Source organism: Lynx canadensis, chromosome F2 (genome assembly GCF_007474595.2).
Source record: "Lynx canadensis isolate LIC74 chromosome F2, mLynCan4.pri.v2, whole genome shotgun sequence".
NCBI lineage: Eukaryota > Metazoa > Chordata > Mammalia > Carnivora > Felidae > Lynx > Lynx canadensis.
In genome coordinates, this window is record NC_044320.2 from 44,992,098 (window position 1) to 45,011,910 (window position 19,813).

Consider the following 19,813-nt stretch of genomic DNA (forward strand, 5'->3'; position numbering starts at 1 on the left):
ACTCTCTGACATGTACCTAAAAATACGCTCCAAACTCACTATGTTTTCTTGCCCTCAGCAGTAAGGTTAGAGGTTCCGTTTGAGGGAGACTTCAGATGTTACCAATTGTTCTTCCTAATTACTAGGCACAAAAAGCCCATTTCAGCAAGAGATTGCAGCATCAACTTCCAATCTCCACTCTTTATCTCAAATGAACCTATTTCAAGGGTCTTGACTTCAATTTTGTAAAGTTAGCCAGAGCCTATAGGAGCATAGGGAGCTAGGCAGCAGGGGCAGAGGATTCAGAGATCAGTCCTATCTCTGGCTAGTTCAACTCAGCCATGCCTTCCACAAAAATTAAAAGAACATACAATCTTGACAAACAGGAACCATCTATGATAATCAGGCATGGTATATTTATATAAGTTACTACCAGTAATTAAGAGTATTTGGAATTTGAAGTGACCTAGGTTTGAATTTCAGCTCTGCTATAGGTACATTAATCTCTTCCCAAGACCTTGGTTTTCTCATATGTAAAATGGGAAAAGCAATAGTACCTAGCTCGTAGAGCTATATGAAGATTAAATAAGATGGTGCTTCTGAAGTACTTAATACAAAACCAAATATATAGTTTTCAAAGAATTTTAGTTATCATTGTTGGTTTTTATGCAGTAACTTTTATACATCCTCCTTAGCATATTAGTATTTCTGGCAATCATCTGTGACCTGGGTGGATGAAATCCTTAATTACTAACAATACAACAATATATCACAAACTGAAGAGCACCCCTCCTATGATGGCATTTGTCCACCCTGATGGTTCTGCCCCTATGCTCAGACTCAATCTAGTCCACGGAATTTTCTTTCCAGAATTTCCTAAAGGAAAGCTGACCAGGTACTAACAAGAGAAAGAACTACTTTCTGGGCCTACTTCCCTGACACTTCTGGGTAGTTGTCTTCTTGATAAAGGTGGTTTTTCTCCCCCTTCATTATGCTCTAGAACATTGAGTCTTTACTGTCACTAATCACTGTACCTATCTACCATTATATCTCCTCTGCACATCAGTGTAATTTTTTGCATATGGGCAAAATAACAAAAAACAAAAAGCTTAAAGGGGCAAAAAACAAAAAAACAAGAGAAAGCTAACATTTACACATGAGTAATTTTCCATAAATTTATTTGATCCTCGCCACATAAAAATCTTATGAATAATGAGAAAAGTGGCCTCCTTTCCTCCTACCCTCACTACTGATTATAAATAGAATGTTAAATGCCCTGCAATTTAATATAGGGAGGTTTGGAAGTCTCCTGGGATAACTACTCAGCCAGGGCTCAGGTTTTTATTTTTGCTTCGGTTTGTATTTAATATAGTCTCAATTATCTTCCAAGAACTTTAGGTGATTTACAGTAGAAGACTTATAAATTGTGGGCAATATAATTAGAACTCAAAAATATAGAAAAAGATGATCATTCTAAAATTGTAATCTGTCAGGGGTGCCTGCCTGGCTCAGTTAGTACAGCATCTGACTCTTGATCTTGGAGTTGTGAGTTTGAGCCCCACAATGGGTATGGAGATTACATAAAAATAAAATATTTAAAAAGTAAACAAATAAGTAAACAAACAAACTTCAATCTCGCAGTTCTGTTCTGAACTTCTTGGCACCCAAGGCAAAAAGACTAGAGCTTGTATAACTTTAATTATCTCTTAAAGTTAAAAAGCAAGTATAACTATAAAAGAAAAGTAACGCAGCTATTAAACAGAAATTTACCTTAGAGTTGTCTTGTAAGACTAAGGAACACAGAGTCCTCTAAAGAAAATGGAGCAGGAAAGCAATATATAACCAAGTAAATAAAGTGGAAGATGTAGGAAGTAGGGACAGACTTCAAAGTCAGAGAAGAATCTTGAGACCCTCCCAGTGCTTGTGACTTATGGGCATCAGATGAAGAGTAGGGAGTAGGGAAATCAAAGGATGGCTATGATCAGGCCATCAGCCATTCATTCATTCAACAAATTCATATTGAATGCTTACTACCTGCCAAGCACTCCCTTGGGCAATAAGAGTATAACAATGAATAAACAGACAAGTATCCTCCTGTCATGGGAATTTATATTCCCTTGGGCATAAAAGAATGGAGATTAGATAAAGACAGACAAAAAGCAGGTAAACAAATAAATAAATGTTTATAACAGTGGTAAGTACCATAAAGAAATTTTTTTTTAAATTGACATAACAATGAGATGGCTACTTTGATTGGGTGTCCAGGGAAGGATTTCCTGAGAAGTTGATATCTACCCAGAGACCTATAATGATACAAAAGAGCCAGGCATGGGGAGATGAGGGAAGACTATTTCCTCAGAAAGGCAGGAAATAAGGAGACCATAAATACTACTTAACCAGAGAACCAGATCTAGTATCTATGCATCAGCAAGAGAATGATCTAACTGAGTCACAGAGTGCTTTGTTGTTTCATAGTCTGCTACCTAGAAATGAGGAGAGGTGAATGTTCATTAAAGAAAAGGAAATGTGTTGCTTGCTGAAGAAGGCAAATGAGGTTTTCAGAATAAAGTCACTCAAGTTTTCTCACTGTCTTAATGAAATCTATCAAAAACTTCCAAATCCAGTAATAGAAAATAAGGTAATTCAGACAAAATATCTCAATAAACATAAATATATATTAGAAATCTTCAAGGTATCAAAGAACAAATATGACCAATAGAAAAACCAAGACATGATCTAGGAGCAGATAGATATTGAAAGAAATGAGTCCCACATTTAAAACCACTTTTGTTCCCTGACACCAGAAAGAAATTTTCATATTTGAATAAGGGTAAATAAAAAAAATATCCACCCCATATAGATAGCAGCCCTACTTTGAATATTCTAGGTAACTCTTAAGCATTGAAACTAAAGTGGTACCGTATTATTATTTCCACTGTATTACAGTGATGCCATTACATTACTGTAAAAGTGGCCAAAAAAAAAAAAAAAAAAAAAGAAAAGAAAAGAAAAAAGAAAACAAAACTTCTCCAGGAAGTTACATCATCTGGACCTCAAGCTATTTCAAAAATAATTTTTCAAATACAATGTCCTGGATATAATCAAATATAACCAAGCATTGTATATACAGTTGTCATATCACTATGCTATATACCTGAAACTAATGCAATATTAAATATGTGTGTGTGTGTGTGTGTGTGTACACTTAGAGAGAGAATATTGATCCATATCTATATGTCACATAAGAAGAAAAGATGGTACATTGGGTTGAATAGCATCTCTCTGGAGAAATCTGAGTGATACAGATAAACTACACAAACAACAGAAGTCAACCCAAAAGTACTTCCCAATACTGAGTTTACCAGACTCAGACATTAAAACAACCATACTTAACACGTTCCAGGAAATAAAAGCTAAACTTAAATTTTTTAGTAGACAACTGAAAAATATGGAAAATAACATGGTAGATTTGACAGGGCGCCTGGGTGGCTCAGTCGGCTGAGCATCCAACTTCAGCTCAGGTCATGATCTCGCGGTCCGTGAGTTCGAGCCCCGTGTCGGGCTCTGTGCTGACAGCTCAGAGCCTGGAGCCTGTTTTGGATTCTGTGTCTCCCTCTCTCTCTGACCCTCCCCCATTCATGCTCTGTCTCTGTCTCAAAAATAAATAAACTTTAAAAAAAAAATTAAAAAAAAAAAACATGGTAGATTTGAAAAAGAATGAACCAAAAATTGTGCCACTGAATAAAATGGAAATAACCTAATGGATGGGTTTAAAAGTACATTAGACACAACTGAAGAGTAAATTATCACATTGTAAAATACAAAATACAATAGGAAGAAATATCTAGAATGAAGCACAGAGAGACAAAAGGAGAGAAAACAGGGTAAGACAAAAAAAAAAAAACATAAAGTGAGAGGTTGTGACATATAGGAAATTAGAGTTACCAAAGAAGAAGGGGGATACAGAAGCAGTATTGAAAAAGACAATAACTAAGAATTTTTTTTTTTTTTTTTTTTTTAATTTATTTTTGGGACAGACAGAGACAGAGCATGAACGGGGGAGGGGCAGAGAGAGAGGGAGACACAGAATCGGAAACAGGCTCCAGGCTCCGAGCCATCAGCCCAGAGCCTGACGCGGGGCTCGAACTCACAGACCGTGAGATCGTGACCTGGCTGAAGTCGGACGCTTAACCGACTGCGCCACCCAGGCGCCCCCTAAGAATTTTTAAAAAAACAATGAAAGATAGTAATTTACATACTTAGGAAGCCAAATAAATTTCAGGTCGGACAAATTAAATGAAGTTCACACCTAGACACATCATATTGGAAATGCAGAATATGAAAGACAATGAGACAATGTTTAAAGCTGCCAGGAAGAGAAAAACAGATTGCCTGAGGGGGAACAACAGCTACAGTTTTCCCAGAACTCTAAGCAGCAACAATAGACGCTAGAAGCTGGTGTTTTGAAAGTAATGAAATATAATACTGTCAACTTAAAATTCTATACCCAGTAAAAGTTATTCGTCAAAAATAAAGTTAAAAGAATGATAGTTTTAACTCAAACTATCAAAAACTGGGAAACTGAACAAGTAGACTCATTCTCAAAGAAGACTAAAAACTGTGATTTGAAGCTGGAAGCAAATATAGAATCCCAAAGGAAGATGCAAGATACGTGGGGAAATGAACAACAACAAAAATTTGAAACCTGCAAATAAATCTAAATGAATACTATCCGTGTAAAATAATAATAAAACCTTTTAAACTAGAAAGTTACATTTAAAATACAATTGTATTTATGTATTTATTTGTAAAGTTATCCAGAGAGAGAGAGAGAGAGAGAGAGAGAGAGAGAGCGAGAGAGAAATACGCACAGACACAAGTGGGGGAGGGTTAGAGAAGGAAACAGAGTCACAAGCAGGCTCTACACTCCATGCTGAGCCTGACTCAGGACTCAATCTCACGACCATGAGATCATGACCTGAGCCAAAATCAAGAGTCAGATGCTTAACTGACTGAGCCACACAGGCACCGCAAAATACTATTTTATTTAATATACGAAATTATAATACATACAAAATATCTAAGAATGGAGGTCAATAAATAGATTTAAAGTATCCTAAAGTTTCTGCACTATTCTTAATAATACACTTTCATAAAGCAAGTAGGATTTTTTTAAGGTAGTAAATCAAAAGAATAACAAAATTGTATACAAACTCTTTACGAAGAATTTTTAAAAAATGGAATCATAAAAATCTCCAATCAGGGTGCCTGGGTGGTTCAGTAAGTTAAGCGTCTGACTTCAGCTTCAGGTCATGATCTCATGATTGGTGATTTCAACCCCTGCATTGGGCTCTGTGCTGACAGCTTAGAGCCTGGAGCCTGCTTCAGATTCTGTGTCACCCTCTCTTTCTGCCCCTCCCCCTGCTCGTGCTCTCTCTCCCTCTCTCAAAGAATAAATAAATATTTAAAAACTTCTTTTAAATAAAAAAAAACAATCTCCAGTCATTTCAAAGAAGGGAAGGAGAGAAAAAGGAACACATTACAAATATACAGGAAGATACTGATTCGGCCCCAAATAAATCAGCGACTATATTAAATTTAGATGAACTAAATGCTGCAATTTAAAGACAAAGATTATCATATTGGGCTTTTTAAAATAAAGAGTCATGCGCTATTTATAAGAAACGTATCTAAAACCTAAGGATATAGAAAGGCTGAAAGCAAGGAATTAAAATAGATATACTCTGCAAACATGAATCAAAATAGATGTAGCTGATACGGCCACATTAATATGAGAAAATCCAACTTTAAAGCAAAAAAAGCATTATTAGCCATAATTCAGAATACATAGGCATGAAGCCAAGACATCAAAATTGTAAGAAGCACCACTAATGATTCCCATGCACTCTAAAATCCATATGATAAGGCTACACACTTTCTAAGGAGTATGAGCCGGAAACCATAGAGGAATAAACAGTAAATCCTTAAAACCAGGGTTTCCAAACCAAGACACCAACATTTTAGACCAGACAGTACTTTGTTACAGGAGACTGCCCCGTACTTGACAGAATGTTTAGCAGGATCTCTGGCCTCTACCTACTGGATGCTAGCTAATAGTACCACCACAATTCCTCAGTGGTGACAACCAAAAACACCTCCAGATATTGCCAAAAGTCCCCGAAGGGCAAAATCTTCTCTGGTTGAAAATTACTGCCTTAGCGCAACTTTTTGGTTACTCATTCTCACATAGGAGTTTTGATTTTTCGGGCAACACAAAGCAGATATGTTTGTTAGGTAAAGTCCATATCCACCCAATCCATCCTTCTATCCACCATCTGTCCATTTAGCAAGTATCTACTGGGTGCCTAGTTTGCATTAGAGGCACTGTTCTAGGTGTTGGGAATACATCATTGAAAAGACACAACAATCCCTGCTTTCAAAGAGCTTACATTTGGGAGTGGGGATAGGGGGTGGAAAAAAAGTCATCATCTAAATAAAAATCAATGCTTAAATAGGCTGCATTACTGAATGTCAATCAAAGTCTCTCTTTAAAATTTTTCTCATTTTCTACTACCCTTGAAAAGTACTGGCCCTCATTTTGAAATCATTTAAAATCAGCTTTTATCACAAGGCAAAAAAAATAGTACCTCTCACTCTGACTCTATGAGCAAATAACCCTATGTTCCCTTTCTTTCAACACATGAGGTGGGTGTTACTTAAATTTGGGGATCTCCATTTCGAAGATAAACAGCATCCCTTTTGTCTCCTCAGTGTCTTTAGCTACAGGGCTAGAACAAGAAAATTTCCAAGGGTAACAAATGAGAGTTAAACCTTGTCCACCAACCACCCCCACCATGTGGAACAGGGTACTCTGTGGCACTTACAGGAATCCAAGACCAGCCCGTCTTGAATTCTGATATGCGCACGTACAGAAGTAAAAAGGCAGAACTCAGGTTATTTACTTTAGCTAAGCAGGGAATATCAGTTATACCTATAACTTAATTTAGCCCTCAATTTTTGAACCAGAGTTTTCACAAAACCCTCACTGCTTCCAGGGCAATATTTTATGAATTTTCTCTAAGCTTTTCATTTAAAAAAGTCTATCTCATGAAATTTTAGAATTAGAATGGTGAAAGAAGCAATCCCATATAATTCGACACCCTCCTTTTTGCCTTCCCCCATATAAGAAAGAGCAGAAAACATGATCTCATTCTCGTAAAAGTAGTGACAGGCAAGGCATTTAGTCAAGTTTTGGAACTCACTAATTCTCTATTAGCTAAGCTTACATCACTTACATAAAACCACAGAGGCCACAAGGGGTTTTCATTAGGCAAGCGTTGGCCCATATCCCATTTTTTTAAAGGTCACTGAATGTTGTTTTAAATGTATATCTCCTAATAAACTGAGCCACTGCAGGCAGCACCAACAACCAAAGAAAATATACTATTTTCAAATTAAGGTCAAATTTTAGAGAGGATTTAATGAGCTTCAAGGATACGGTAGACCTTTCCTTAATATTCAACAGAGACAGAAAATAAACTACAGATATGGCAACAAGAACAAAGCAGATCTCTAATGTTGCTGTTCAAGAGGCAGAAAAGCAAAGAGGATGACGTAGACGATTGAAATTTCTCATGGGCTATTGAACAAAGTGAATACCTCAAACCAAAACACTAGATGGTGGAGACATTTGGAAGTGTTCTTGAACACAGCTTCATGGATATTTCCCTGATTATCAGTTTTAAACTTTTAGGCTGCTTTCTAATCATCTTGCAACAGAGTTTCAAAAGTTTGGATAGAAGTTTTGATTTAAGGAAACATCACAATTTCATTTTCCCAAGCATCTCCTTTCCCACGATTGCACCGCACTTTTGACCACTCAAGGACACTTTTGATCATGGACATTTTGAAATTTTATATAACCGTTCTCCACATGTTCGGTCAGTTTCACAGAAATATTTCTCTTTATCCAAAGCGAAATGCCCTCTCTATGTGTAGTGCACATATGTGTATGCAACTGCTCATATACAGAAATCATTCTACTGAAGGCAGGTGATCTTATGTATAAACGATGAAAGTCATTCAACAATAACATGGCTTTCGGGGAGCCTGGATGACTCAGTCCGTTGAGTGTCCGACTTTAGCTCGGGTCATGATCTCACAGTCTGTGAGTTCGAGCCCCGTGTTGGGCTCTGTGCTGACAACTCAGAGCCTAGAGCCTGCTTCGGATTCTGTGTCTCCCTCTTTCTCTGTCCCTCCCCCTTCATGCTTTGTGTCTCTCAAAAATAAAAATAACCATTAAAAAATATCTTTTAAAAAAATAACACGGCTTTCTTCACTTGATATTGAATTAACCACAGAAAAGTAAAACAAAAGACAGTGGAAGCATTTGTGAAATATTTAGGCTTTATGGGTTAGACAAATATGAGGCTGAAATGACACTAAGCCAGGATCTGTGCCATGTTAGATGTAAGGCAAGTGTCTGGAATCAAGAACACTACAGCAAGACATGCTTAGACTGGCATGGATCAAAATCAATCAGCATTGGCTATACATAGAGAAAGGTTTTTTGTTTTGTTTTTTTGTTTTTCTGTTTTTGAGAGAGACAAAGAGAGCTGGCAGAGAGAGAGAGAGAGAGAGAGAGAGAGAGAGAACCCAAGCAGGCTCCACACTCAGGGTGGAGCCTGATACAAGAACTCCATCTGGGGACTGGGAGATCATGACCTGAGCTGAAATCAAGAGTGAGATGCCTAACTGAGCCACCCAGGCACCTCTAGAGATACCATTTTAAACTGAAAGTATTTGAGGAAAGAAAAGACCTCAGGATAATAGACAACAATTTGAGAAAAGGGTCTAAGAAAAAGGGAGTTCAGTGATGAGGGGTTCTATTTTCAGCGTAATCCGGTGTGCCAATCAGAAAGCAAGTGAGCCAAGAGATAGGGTGAAAGGATGAGACAGAACTAAACAGAATCACAAGTGAAGATCGAGGGAAAGAAGGACCATCTTCAGGGAAATCATCTGTTATGTTTTACTGCTTCAACAAGGTAGGTCAGAAGACTGCAAATGGGTCTACAGAGGAAAATAACTTGGAACAGCTATTCAGGTAAAGAACACACGGAGAACAGGAAGCACAGTAAACTGCTAATAAACCTGTATCTCCCTAGTATACCCGCACATACAGATCAACCATTACCCTGCTATCTGAAATAGTTAAAATCATCAGGTGCTCTCATGATTTTAAAAGCATGTAGGGGCACCTGGGCTGCTCAGTCAGTTAAGCATCTGACTCAGCTCAGGTCATGATCTCACGGTTCAGGAGTTTGAGTCCCATGTCAGGCTCTGTGCTGACAGCTCAGAGCCTGGAGCCTGCTTCAGATTCTGTGTCTCCCTCTCTCCCTGTCCCTCCCCCACTTGCATGTGTGCCTGTTCTCTCTCTCAAAAATAAACATTAAAAATGTTTTTAAATAATAAATAAATAAAATAAAGGCTTGCAAAAATGTCCCTATATCTGGGATGGATTCAGTGGCATGTAGCTCAGACCCAACTTTAAAATAAAAAGAAAATAACATTTGCTATCTATCACGTGCCAAGCGCTAGTAAAAGATTTATGTGTATTATCTCATTTAATCATTCATTCTATATTTGCTGAACACCAAGTGCTGTGTCACCCCTTTCCCAACAATGTTGTAAGCGTTATTAATATGCCCAACTTCCATAGGGGAAAAAAAACGTAACACTAAGTGATTGAGTTATGTGCTCAAGGTCACACAACTGATAAATTACTAACTTGGGCATATTTAATTTTTGTTTGGGAACAGTGGATTTGAATAGTCCCTTTGCCATTCAAATGATTTGTGTTTCTGGGAAAGTTACTTACATTTTTTTTCCCTCCTATGTTTCTCATACTGTGAAAGGGGAAAGTGTTAGCACTGTTTTCAAATATGATTTATGACGACTGAAGAATTCTTCAAGGAAAAAAGGGGGGCACTGATAAAATGGAATAGGTGCTGTAACTATTATCCATCCCATAAATAGTCCAAGCATATTTTTCTCATGACAACACCACTGCATGAAGCTCTTTCTCCTTGTATTTTTTTCTTATAAAAACACTGTATGTCTACAGACTTTAGGGATATACAAACACTCAAGATTCTTAACTCCAACACAGAATCTGTTTATGGAGGCCACAGCTTCAAATGAATGCTAATATGATGAATTTGAAACTGAAAGCAATCAGCAACTGTGGAAAATGTAGCATTGGCTATGGTTTACATCTTTTGAAGCATATTTGTTCAATGTCTATGCTCAGCAAAGCACCTTCCCGTAAGTTTCATATTTATATGTGTCCTTGTAAATATTGTAGCTAGACCTGAGCCTCACTTCCAAATACAACCACCTGATATAAATGGGAAACTTTATAAAGACAAACCTCAGAAACAATTAAAAGTTACATGATGATGGTTTGACCAAACTTTCTCCAAAAATAAAATTTAGTGTTTGAAGTCACATGCTAAAAATCTCTTTGATGTGTAGATTGGCTGATGAATAACTGTTTAGGAAGTTACGTCAACGGCACACATGCTCCAAATACATCCACGGGGTGGCTGAAGAGGAGTAAGTGACATACAAAACTCAGCTTCCAACTTTGCAGGCATTCCTTGTGTCTTCCAGAATACACAAGAATTGTATTGTTCAAGGCATGTTCCTTGAGTATCATTTTCATGGAGGGCACAGGGAAACTCTCAGAACCCAAACTCCCAGTGAGATGAAAGAAATGTCTCATTTATTTGTGTAGCATAACAGGGACGGCCCTGCCTGTCACTCTTGAGACAAAGAATTTATTCCTCAGCAATTCTTTTTATCTCAGAGGCAGCATTCTATTATGGGAAGAGCCCTGGGCTTGCAGCTGAAAATCCGGAGTGCAAGTTCAAACTCTCTCACTGCTCTATACTTCAGGCCAGTGGTGCTCCAGGTGTGGTCCCCAGACTTGCATCAATATCACCTGAGAACTTACCAGGAATGCAAATTCTTGGGCTCCCCAACCTACTGAATCAGAAACTCTACAAGTGTGGCCCAGCCCTCTGCCTTTTCACAAATCACCCAGGGACTCTGATGCCCTCTCAAGTCTAAGGGCAACTGCTGAAGCCAAATTAATTCTCCAGAGCGCTGAACAGGAAAAATAATACCAGATCTGTCTTCTTCAATAGGCTATTCAATATCAAATTGTTACAAATATTTGATAACATGCAAAATTGCTTTGCAAATCTGCAAATTACTAATAACTGCAAAGAACTGCTTTAGAAATATAACTTTTTGGGAATGCAAACTGGTGCAGCCACTCTGGAAAACAGTATGGAGGTTCCTCAAAAAACTAAAAATAGAACTACCCTACGACCCAGCAAATGCACTACTAGGCATTTATCCAAGGGATACAGATGTGCTGTTTTGAAGGGACACATGCACCCCCATTTTTATAGCAGCACTATCAACAAAAGCCAAAGTATGGAAAGAGCCCAAATGTCCACTGATGGATGAATGGATAAAGAAGATGTGGTATATATAGACAATGGAGTCTTACTCAGCAATCAAAAAGAATGAAATCTTGCCATTTGCAACTACGTGGATGGAACTAGAGGGTATTACGCTAAGTGAAATTAGTCAGAAAAAGACAAAAATCATATGACTTCACTCATGTAAGGACTTTAAGAGACAAAACAGATGAACATAAGGGAAGTGAAGCAAAAATAATATAAAAACAGGGAGGGGGACAACACAAAAGAGACTCATAAATATGGAGAACAAACTGAGGGTTACTGGAGGGGTTGTGGGAGGGGGAATGGGCTAAATGGGTAAGGGCAACTAAGGAATCTACTCCTGAAATCACTGTTGCACTAATGCTAACTAATTTGGATGTAAATTTAAAAAAATAAAAAATAAAATTTAAAAAAATAAAAAGAAATAAAAAAAAGAAATACAACTTTTAGCACCACTTCTCAATCTGAAAAGTACAGTTATGATAGTTCAGGGAGTTTAGATTGCTAATGGAGGGTCTTGATCAAGAGTGTTACAGAAATGTGAAGTTTTCTGTTAGGTCTGCAAATGTTTTATAGACGATATTTTGTTACAAACTTCATATCAAAGACAAATGTCGTGATGCCCCCTGGTGATGATCATTAAAACTTTATCTCAGTTTTATCAGGTCAACTTTTTCTTCAAATAAATGAAAAATAACTGTGCTCTTAAGGGAGAGAGGAGTTACAGAAAGATTTTTGCTTGAAAGATTTTTTTTAATTTAAAAATATTTAAAATATTAAACATTAAAATTATAAAAATTAAAATATTAAAAATATTTGTTTCAAGGAACTAAAATACTCAGCAATTTAATTAGCTTACAGCCTAATGGTAGCTTTTCAAGACAGACTTGAAAAGAATTATTCTACTAGTGGTACAAACTATAATGGTGCTTTGGGAAACAGGGAAGGCATCACAGGGCAGAGACAGAGTTGAACTAAGACTTGTAAGATGATAAACACTTGGTAGCCTTTACCAGGTCAATATTAACAACATCCAATTATTATTAAACATTCGAAACTGTGTATTTTTGAAAGACAGCTTGGCAATTCCTAAGGAGTGCACCCGTTATGATGAGCATCAGGTTTTGTATGGAGGTGTTAAATCACTATACTGTACACCTGGAATTAATGTTACACTGTTAACTAACCAGAATTTAAATAAAAACTTAAAAAAAAAAAAGAAGTAAACGTGCAATTACCATACGATTCAGCAATCCCACTTCTAGGTATATACCCAAAAGAAATGAAAACAGAAAATCAAACAGATATTTGTATGTTCATGATCATAGCAGCATTAGTCTCAAAAGCCAAAAGGTGAAGCAACCCAAGTGCTTCAGACGAATGAATAAACAAAATGTGATGTATACATCCAATGGAATATTATTCAGCCCTAAAAAAGGAAGGAAATTCTGACAAAGGCTATAACATAGATGAACCGTGAAGACATGTTAAAAGTGAAATATGGTCACAAGAAGACAAATTATGGTATGTTTGTATGATGTATATCATTCTTCAAGGAGGTGGCCAGAGTCGTCAAATGTGTAGACACAGAAAATGGCAGCTATCCAGGGCAGTAGTGTTTAAGGGAAACAAGGTTTTGGTTGGAGATGATAAAACACTTCTGGAGATAGATGATGATGGTTGTACAACATTTTGAGTACATCTAGTGCCATAGAACTAAATACTTAAAAATGGTTAAAATGATCAATTTTGTGTTATGTATATTTTAACACAACAATAACTACATTTTTTCTAAAATAGACTTTATACTTATTTTTCATATTTGAGTCACCTTCGGTACAAACAATTTCTCTAGGGGTAAAAAGCATTGAAATTTCAATTTGGACTTGATCAGAAAAAGGATTTAATAGATCAAAAACTATTTATTGTACACTTTCTGGATTGATGGGCTTCTAATTATTACCTTGCATGTGGAATTATACTTGCTCAGATATAAAATGTGATATCAAAAACTGCCATTTCTTTCCCAAAATTCAAAACGTGTCAAGACCAACTGTTTCTCAGTTCTTTGAAATACGGTAAAGTCAAAATTCATTTATAAATGGGAAAAAAATAGTTTTTCATTGTTTATGGCTCAAAAACAACTAACAAAAGTGTCACCTTGGATAAATTACAAAGCATAACAATTTATGCTTTGAAAAGTCATATTTTCAAAAAGTCTGAGGTGACTAAAAGCAGTATATAATAAAAAATACATCACCGTAACCAATATATTAAAATATTTATGATAGCAATCAGAGTTCACTTAGTTCAAACAGTTTCATTAGGCAGAGAACACACAGGAAGGAATGGGAGAGAGCAGGTTTTGAAATTCTAGAATGAAGCAAATCTTTGAGTCATTTGTATAATCCAAGGTTCCAGTTACTACAGGTTTTAAGACTATGCATATTTCTCTAATCTCAATAGCATAAGTGAAGTCATGTTCTAGTTATAATAGAAGTAGGCTCTACTTACTCCTGATGGAAATGTCTGAATAATATTTCCAGCTATGTCTAGGATTCTTAGGTTTTTAAGACGACAAACTCCCTGTGTCAGAAAACAAGAGAGATTTTTAAAAATCTACTATGTAGAATCATAAATATTTCTTCTAAGTTCAAACTTTATAGGACTGGCCATCTTTCCTAATTACCTGATCGGTTCTTCAGTACATCCTCCCTGAGGAGTTACTATGTCCTGGGGTCCCAGATTCTCTAAGGTCTCCATTACCTCTGACCACTCCAGGGCAACATAACATGGTGGCCAAGAGTTAGACTATTTGTAGGCTCAGATCTCCAACACTATGTAACTACAGACAAATTTCTCAATCTCTTTGTACTTCATTTTCTCCATTTGTAAAATGAAAATGGCAATGGAAGCCCTTACTTTGATATGGTTATTGAATGGATTAAATAAGTTACTAATCAGTAAGTGCTTACTGAAAAGCCTTATAGTGAGAGAACTCAGTAAACATACTAAAACTAAAATAGAACCTTAGAGAAACAGAAAAACAGATGTAAAAGGTCTATCAACAATTCCAAAGGCATTTATTTCACATCTACCTTTTGCTTAGCTCTGTGCTCACTCAATCCTTTCCTTATAGAAAAAAAATTAAACTTTTTAGTGTCTCTATCTACATGTCCAATGTGACTGAATAGGCATATACATTCACACACATGTGCAGACACACACATAATTTATAATGTACCAGAAAATGATTCATAATTTGCCCATTACCAAAACAAACTAGTATTTTCTAGAATACCTTATGTATAATGCAGACCAAAAAGCACAATGATAGACTGAATCAGATTAAATGTACAAAGACATAAGTAATCATAGGCATTCTTTACATAATAACTTAGGACAGGACTTACTAGGATTTAAATTTTTAGAGTCCAAACTCCTCGGGATTAAAAAAATAATTGTAGTAGGAGTATTGATGGGAAGTCCAGACTTTTAAGTCAGACAGACATGGATTTGAGCCCTTTCTCTGACCTTTGTAAAGTGTGTTTAAGTCGTCTAACCTCTCTGTTCCTTATTTTAGAGTGGGTAAATAAGAAGAGCAACATACCAGAGTTATGAACACTAATAATATAATACTTCATGACCATGATCCTGTTACTACTGTTATTTTTCCCTCAAATAAAGGAGTTATACTTCTAACAGATTTACTTTGTAATTTCAGGAAATATTCTTATTTACAGAAATTAGGATTTTTAAGTAACGTAAGAAAAAATTAATTTTTTTAAGTTTATTTATTCATTTTGAGATAGAGACAGCATGAGTCGGGGAAGGACAGAGACAGAAGGAGAGAATCTCAAGCAGGCCCTGTGCTCTCAGCACAGAACCTGACGAGGGGCTTGAACTCATGAAACCACAAGATCATGACCGGAGCTGAAACCAAGAGTTGCACACTTAACCAACTGAGCCACCCAGGCACCCCAAGAATAACATTTTTGAAATACACCTATTTAAAGCCTACACCTTGCTATATTTTTTAAAAAATTTTTAATGTTTACATTTGAGAGAGAGAGAGAGAGAGAGACAGTATGGGCAGGTGAGGGGCAGAGAGAGAGGGAGACATGGAATCCGAAACAGGCTCCAGGCTCCACGATATCAGCACAGAGCCCAATGCAGGGCTCGAACTCACGAACTGTGAGAACATGACCTGAGCTGAAGTTGGACACTTAACCAACTAAGCCACCCAGGTGCCCCATACACCTTGCTATATTTATCACGTTACAGTGTGCACAGAATTTTTAAAGGGAATATTATCCTCTTGAGAGAAAAATGAAACAGTAGGAATGGATCTACCTTTTGTATTCCTCAATTTACTGTATGACATGCATTCCCTCCTATCAAATTAATTTTAATTTGCATAAGGAAGGAAAGTAAACCCATTGACAGGTTCCCAGCAAGAAACAGTACTCTCAAAATGGGAAATTTGAGGAGAGTTTAATAAAACCACCACGTATAAAAGTTTAGCAAGGTTCTGACAAAGTTCCCCCAAACAGCAGGGAGTTCTTTACTGCCACAGGCCTGAAGAGCCAAGGGAGGTAGTAATGGTCCATATGAGGATCACCTTATACTTACTAACTACAGTCTTCCAGAAAAGTGTGCAGGCAACTTACAACATCCTATCAGGGAGGGTACCAGGGGAATACCATCTAGTACACACTCTCCTCCTCCCTTTCACATCCTACTAGTGGCTATCATTGGCCACATCCAAGAGGAAGTCAGAGGACAAAGAAGCTTACTGATGCCCATGAGGTCAGTCTCCCAGGCACAGAACAGTTTGGAAGAGGATGAAGAGTAGCTGTGTAGGAAAAATGGAAGACAGATAGCACATATTCCAAACCTAAAGTGTACTTACATATTATGCCATACACAGGGTTGCCAGATAAATCACAAGAGGTTCACTTAAATAGAAATTTCAGAGAACAATTTTGTTTACTATAAGTACGTCCCATGCAATATTTGGAACATATTTATACTAAAAAATTATTCGTTCCTTATCTGAAATTCAAACTTAAGTGAGCATCCTGCATCCCTATTTATTAAATTTGGCACCCCTACTATGTGGAATAATCCAAGTTATTACCCTCCTATGTCATAGGTCTTTAGGAACTAACTATGTCTAATTGGAGGGAAAGTAAATGATGGCTTGTATTGAGATGTCCAAATCTATTCCACAGTCACTCCCCATCATGTGGCAATGAGTTCTTACCCATGAAAATTTGGTTCCACGTTTTGCTTACCTTTGGCAGAACTTCAATATTGTTCCTGACCAGAAGAAGCTTCTGGAGCTTCTTCAAGAACTTAATCTCTTCAGGTATGCAAATGAGCTGATTGTAGTTAAGGTGAAGTTCAAAAAGATTCTTAAGAAAACAAAGTTCTTTAGGAATGCTGGCTAGCTGGTTATGATTTATACTCAAATATTTAAGGTTTTTTAATCTAAAAAAAAGGATATGAATGATATTCATGAAAATAAGAAAGTCCATTGGGCATACCACTTATCAGAAGTCATGTGTCAATTCATTCTTTTGTAGCTCACCTGAGCCTTACTTTAGTCACAGGTTCACAACTATTACAAATACTTTGAGCATAAAAAATCTTTTCTATAATTTAACTTTTAAAGCTATTTTTAATTGGATAACTTATGTTAAAAGTATTTTTTATGTTTATTTTTGAGAGAGCACAAGCAGGGGAGAAGCGGGGGGGGGGGGGGTTGGGAGGGGACACAGGATCTGAAGCAGGCAGGCTCTGCACTGACAGCAGAGAGACTGATGCAGGGCTCAAACTCATGAATGGTGACATCATGACCTGAGCTGAAGTCTGACACTTAACTCACAGAGCCACCCAGGCATCCCTTATGTTAAAAGTATTTTATAAAATCAAAATGCAGATTTAAAAAAGAAGAAACTCCATTTTCACTCTTTGTATGTATACATTGGCTATATTGAAGAGGAAGCCAGAGGACAAAGGAAGACATACATATGCACAAATATACATACACATACATACGTAGACATAAATGGATAGAGGCAGAGATAGAGATACAGGTACAGATTAAATGTCTTGCACCAAACAGATATAAGCACTCTTAGCTGCTATGAAAGATGCAAAGATGAATCAGCCACACATTCTGCCCTTATGTATGTCAGGGTCTAGAAGGAGATATTAGATGGAGCCATAATATGAAGATAGGAAATGCCATCAGACCTGGGGAAAGAGATTAAGGAAATTTGAGTTTCTAATTGCAGATATGGTACATGATGTCTATCACAAGCATTTTGGAAGAACAAACAGTTTGAATTTGGCTTTGAATAACAGAACTTGTAAAATCGGGGCAACGGTGGGCACAATAAGCTGAGAAAATACTAATATTCTGAATAAAGGAGAAAGACATTAGTAATGTTGAGCACCAACTATGCACCTATGCATTAAATTTAATCATCAGTACAACCCTAAGGTTAGAATTATTACCCTTAATTTAGAAATAAGGAAAATATGGGGCACCTGGGTGGCTCAGACAGTTAAGCATCCAACTTTGGCTCAGGTCAGATCTCCCAGTTCATGGGTTCGAGCCCCGCATCAGGCTCTGTGCTGACAGCTCAGAGCTTGGAGCCTGCTTCATGTTCTGTCTCCGTCTCTCCCTCTGCCCCTCCCCTGCTTGTGCACCATCTCTCTTTCTCAAATATAAGTAAACATTAAATTTTTTTTTTTAATGTTCAAGAGAGGAAATACAAACAAACCTACTAGAACCAAAAGCAGGGTCATAGACTACAAAGTGACTATTGAAAAATCTATTGGATTTCTATACTGTAGCCACAAACAACTGGAAAATAATTGGTCTGAAAACTCCATTTACAGTAACATAAAAACACCTATAAAGTAGTTAGGAATACATTTAACAAAGGATATGAGAGACTTCTACACCAACAACTAACTGTAAATCATGACAGAAAATTTAAGAGAGCTCTAAATAAAAGTATAGATATGTCTTATTCATATATAAAAAGAAACGATATTGCTAAGATGCCAATTCTCCCCAAATTGATCTACAGTTCAACTCAGACCAAATAAAAATCTTAAGTTTCTTTGTGTAAAAATTGAAAAATCAATTTTACAATTTATATGGATATTCAAAGTAACTAGTGTGGCCAAAACTATTATAAAAAAAAAAAGTCAAGGGGAGCCTAGGTGGCTTAGTCAGTTAAGCATCCAACTCTTGATTTCAGCTCAGGTCATAATCCCAGGGTTGTGAGATTGAGCCCCACGTTGGGCTCTGCACTGATAGTGTGGATCCTACTTGGGATTCTCTCTCCCCCTCTCTCTCTCTGCACCTCCCCCACTCATGCTCTCTCTCTTTCTCAAAGTAAATAAATAACCAAAAAAATAAAAAAGTTTTAAGAAAAAAATGACTCTGTGTGTCTGTCGCCTGGTTCTCTTATTTTATTTCATACTATATGTCAGCTGTAACTGACTCTTAGTAATGTTTCTTTCAGTTTATAACTGAGATTTCTCTCAGTTTATAACATGATCTCAGGCTTGTGACATCCAGCCCCAAGACCAGCTCCATGCTGGGTGTAGAGCCTGCTTAAGATTCTCTCCCACTCTCTCCCTGTACCCCTCCCCTGCTTGTGGGCTTCTCCAGTGCCCTACTCCCCTCAAAAGGCAGTCTTTCAACACACGGTGCTAGAACAACTGGATAAACATATGGGGAAAAAATCAACTTTGACTATTGCCCCACAGCACACCAGACATTAATTTGAGATGAATCATAGACCTAAATATAAAAACTAAAACTATAAAGCTTGTAGAAGAAAATATAGGATAATGTGGGAAAAAAAGAAACTTGGACTATTACCCCACACTATGCACAAACATTAATTTGACATGAATCATAGACCTAAATATAAAAACTAAAACTATAAAGCTTGTAGAAGAAAGTATAGGATAATATCTTGATAACTTTGGGGTAGGCAAATATCTCCTTAAAAGGCCACAGAAAGCACTAATCTGAAAATAAAAATATTTATAAATTGGCCTTTATCAAAGTTAAAAATTTCAGTTCTTCTCTAAGTACTGTTAAGACAATTAAAAGGCAAGTCACATAATAGAAGAAATATCTGCAATACAGACACTTATGAAAATACTTGTATCCAGAATACATAAAGAACTCTGTTTTTAAATGTTTGTTTATTTATTTTGAGAGAAAGAGTGCATGCATGCACACAGGGGAGGGACAGAGAGAGGAG

General features: G+C 36.8%; 1 protein-coding gene across 1 annotated transcript in view; it reads right to left on the bottom strand.

Moving 5' to 3' along the window:
• LRRC69 (leucine rich repeat containing 69) overlaps nucleotides 1-19,813 on the bottom strand; it is an 86,030-nt gene that overhangs the window by 44,076 nt on the left and 22,141 nt on the right. The window contains 2 exon segments of the mRNA XM_030304046.1: nucleotides 14,028-14,099; nucleotides 16,811-17,006. Coding sequence (XP_030159906.1) covers nucleotides 14,028-14,099; nucleotides 16,811-17,006 — 268 coding nt within the window.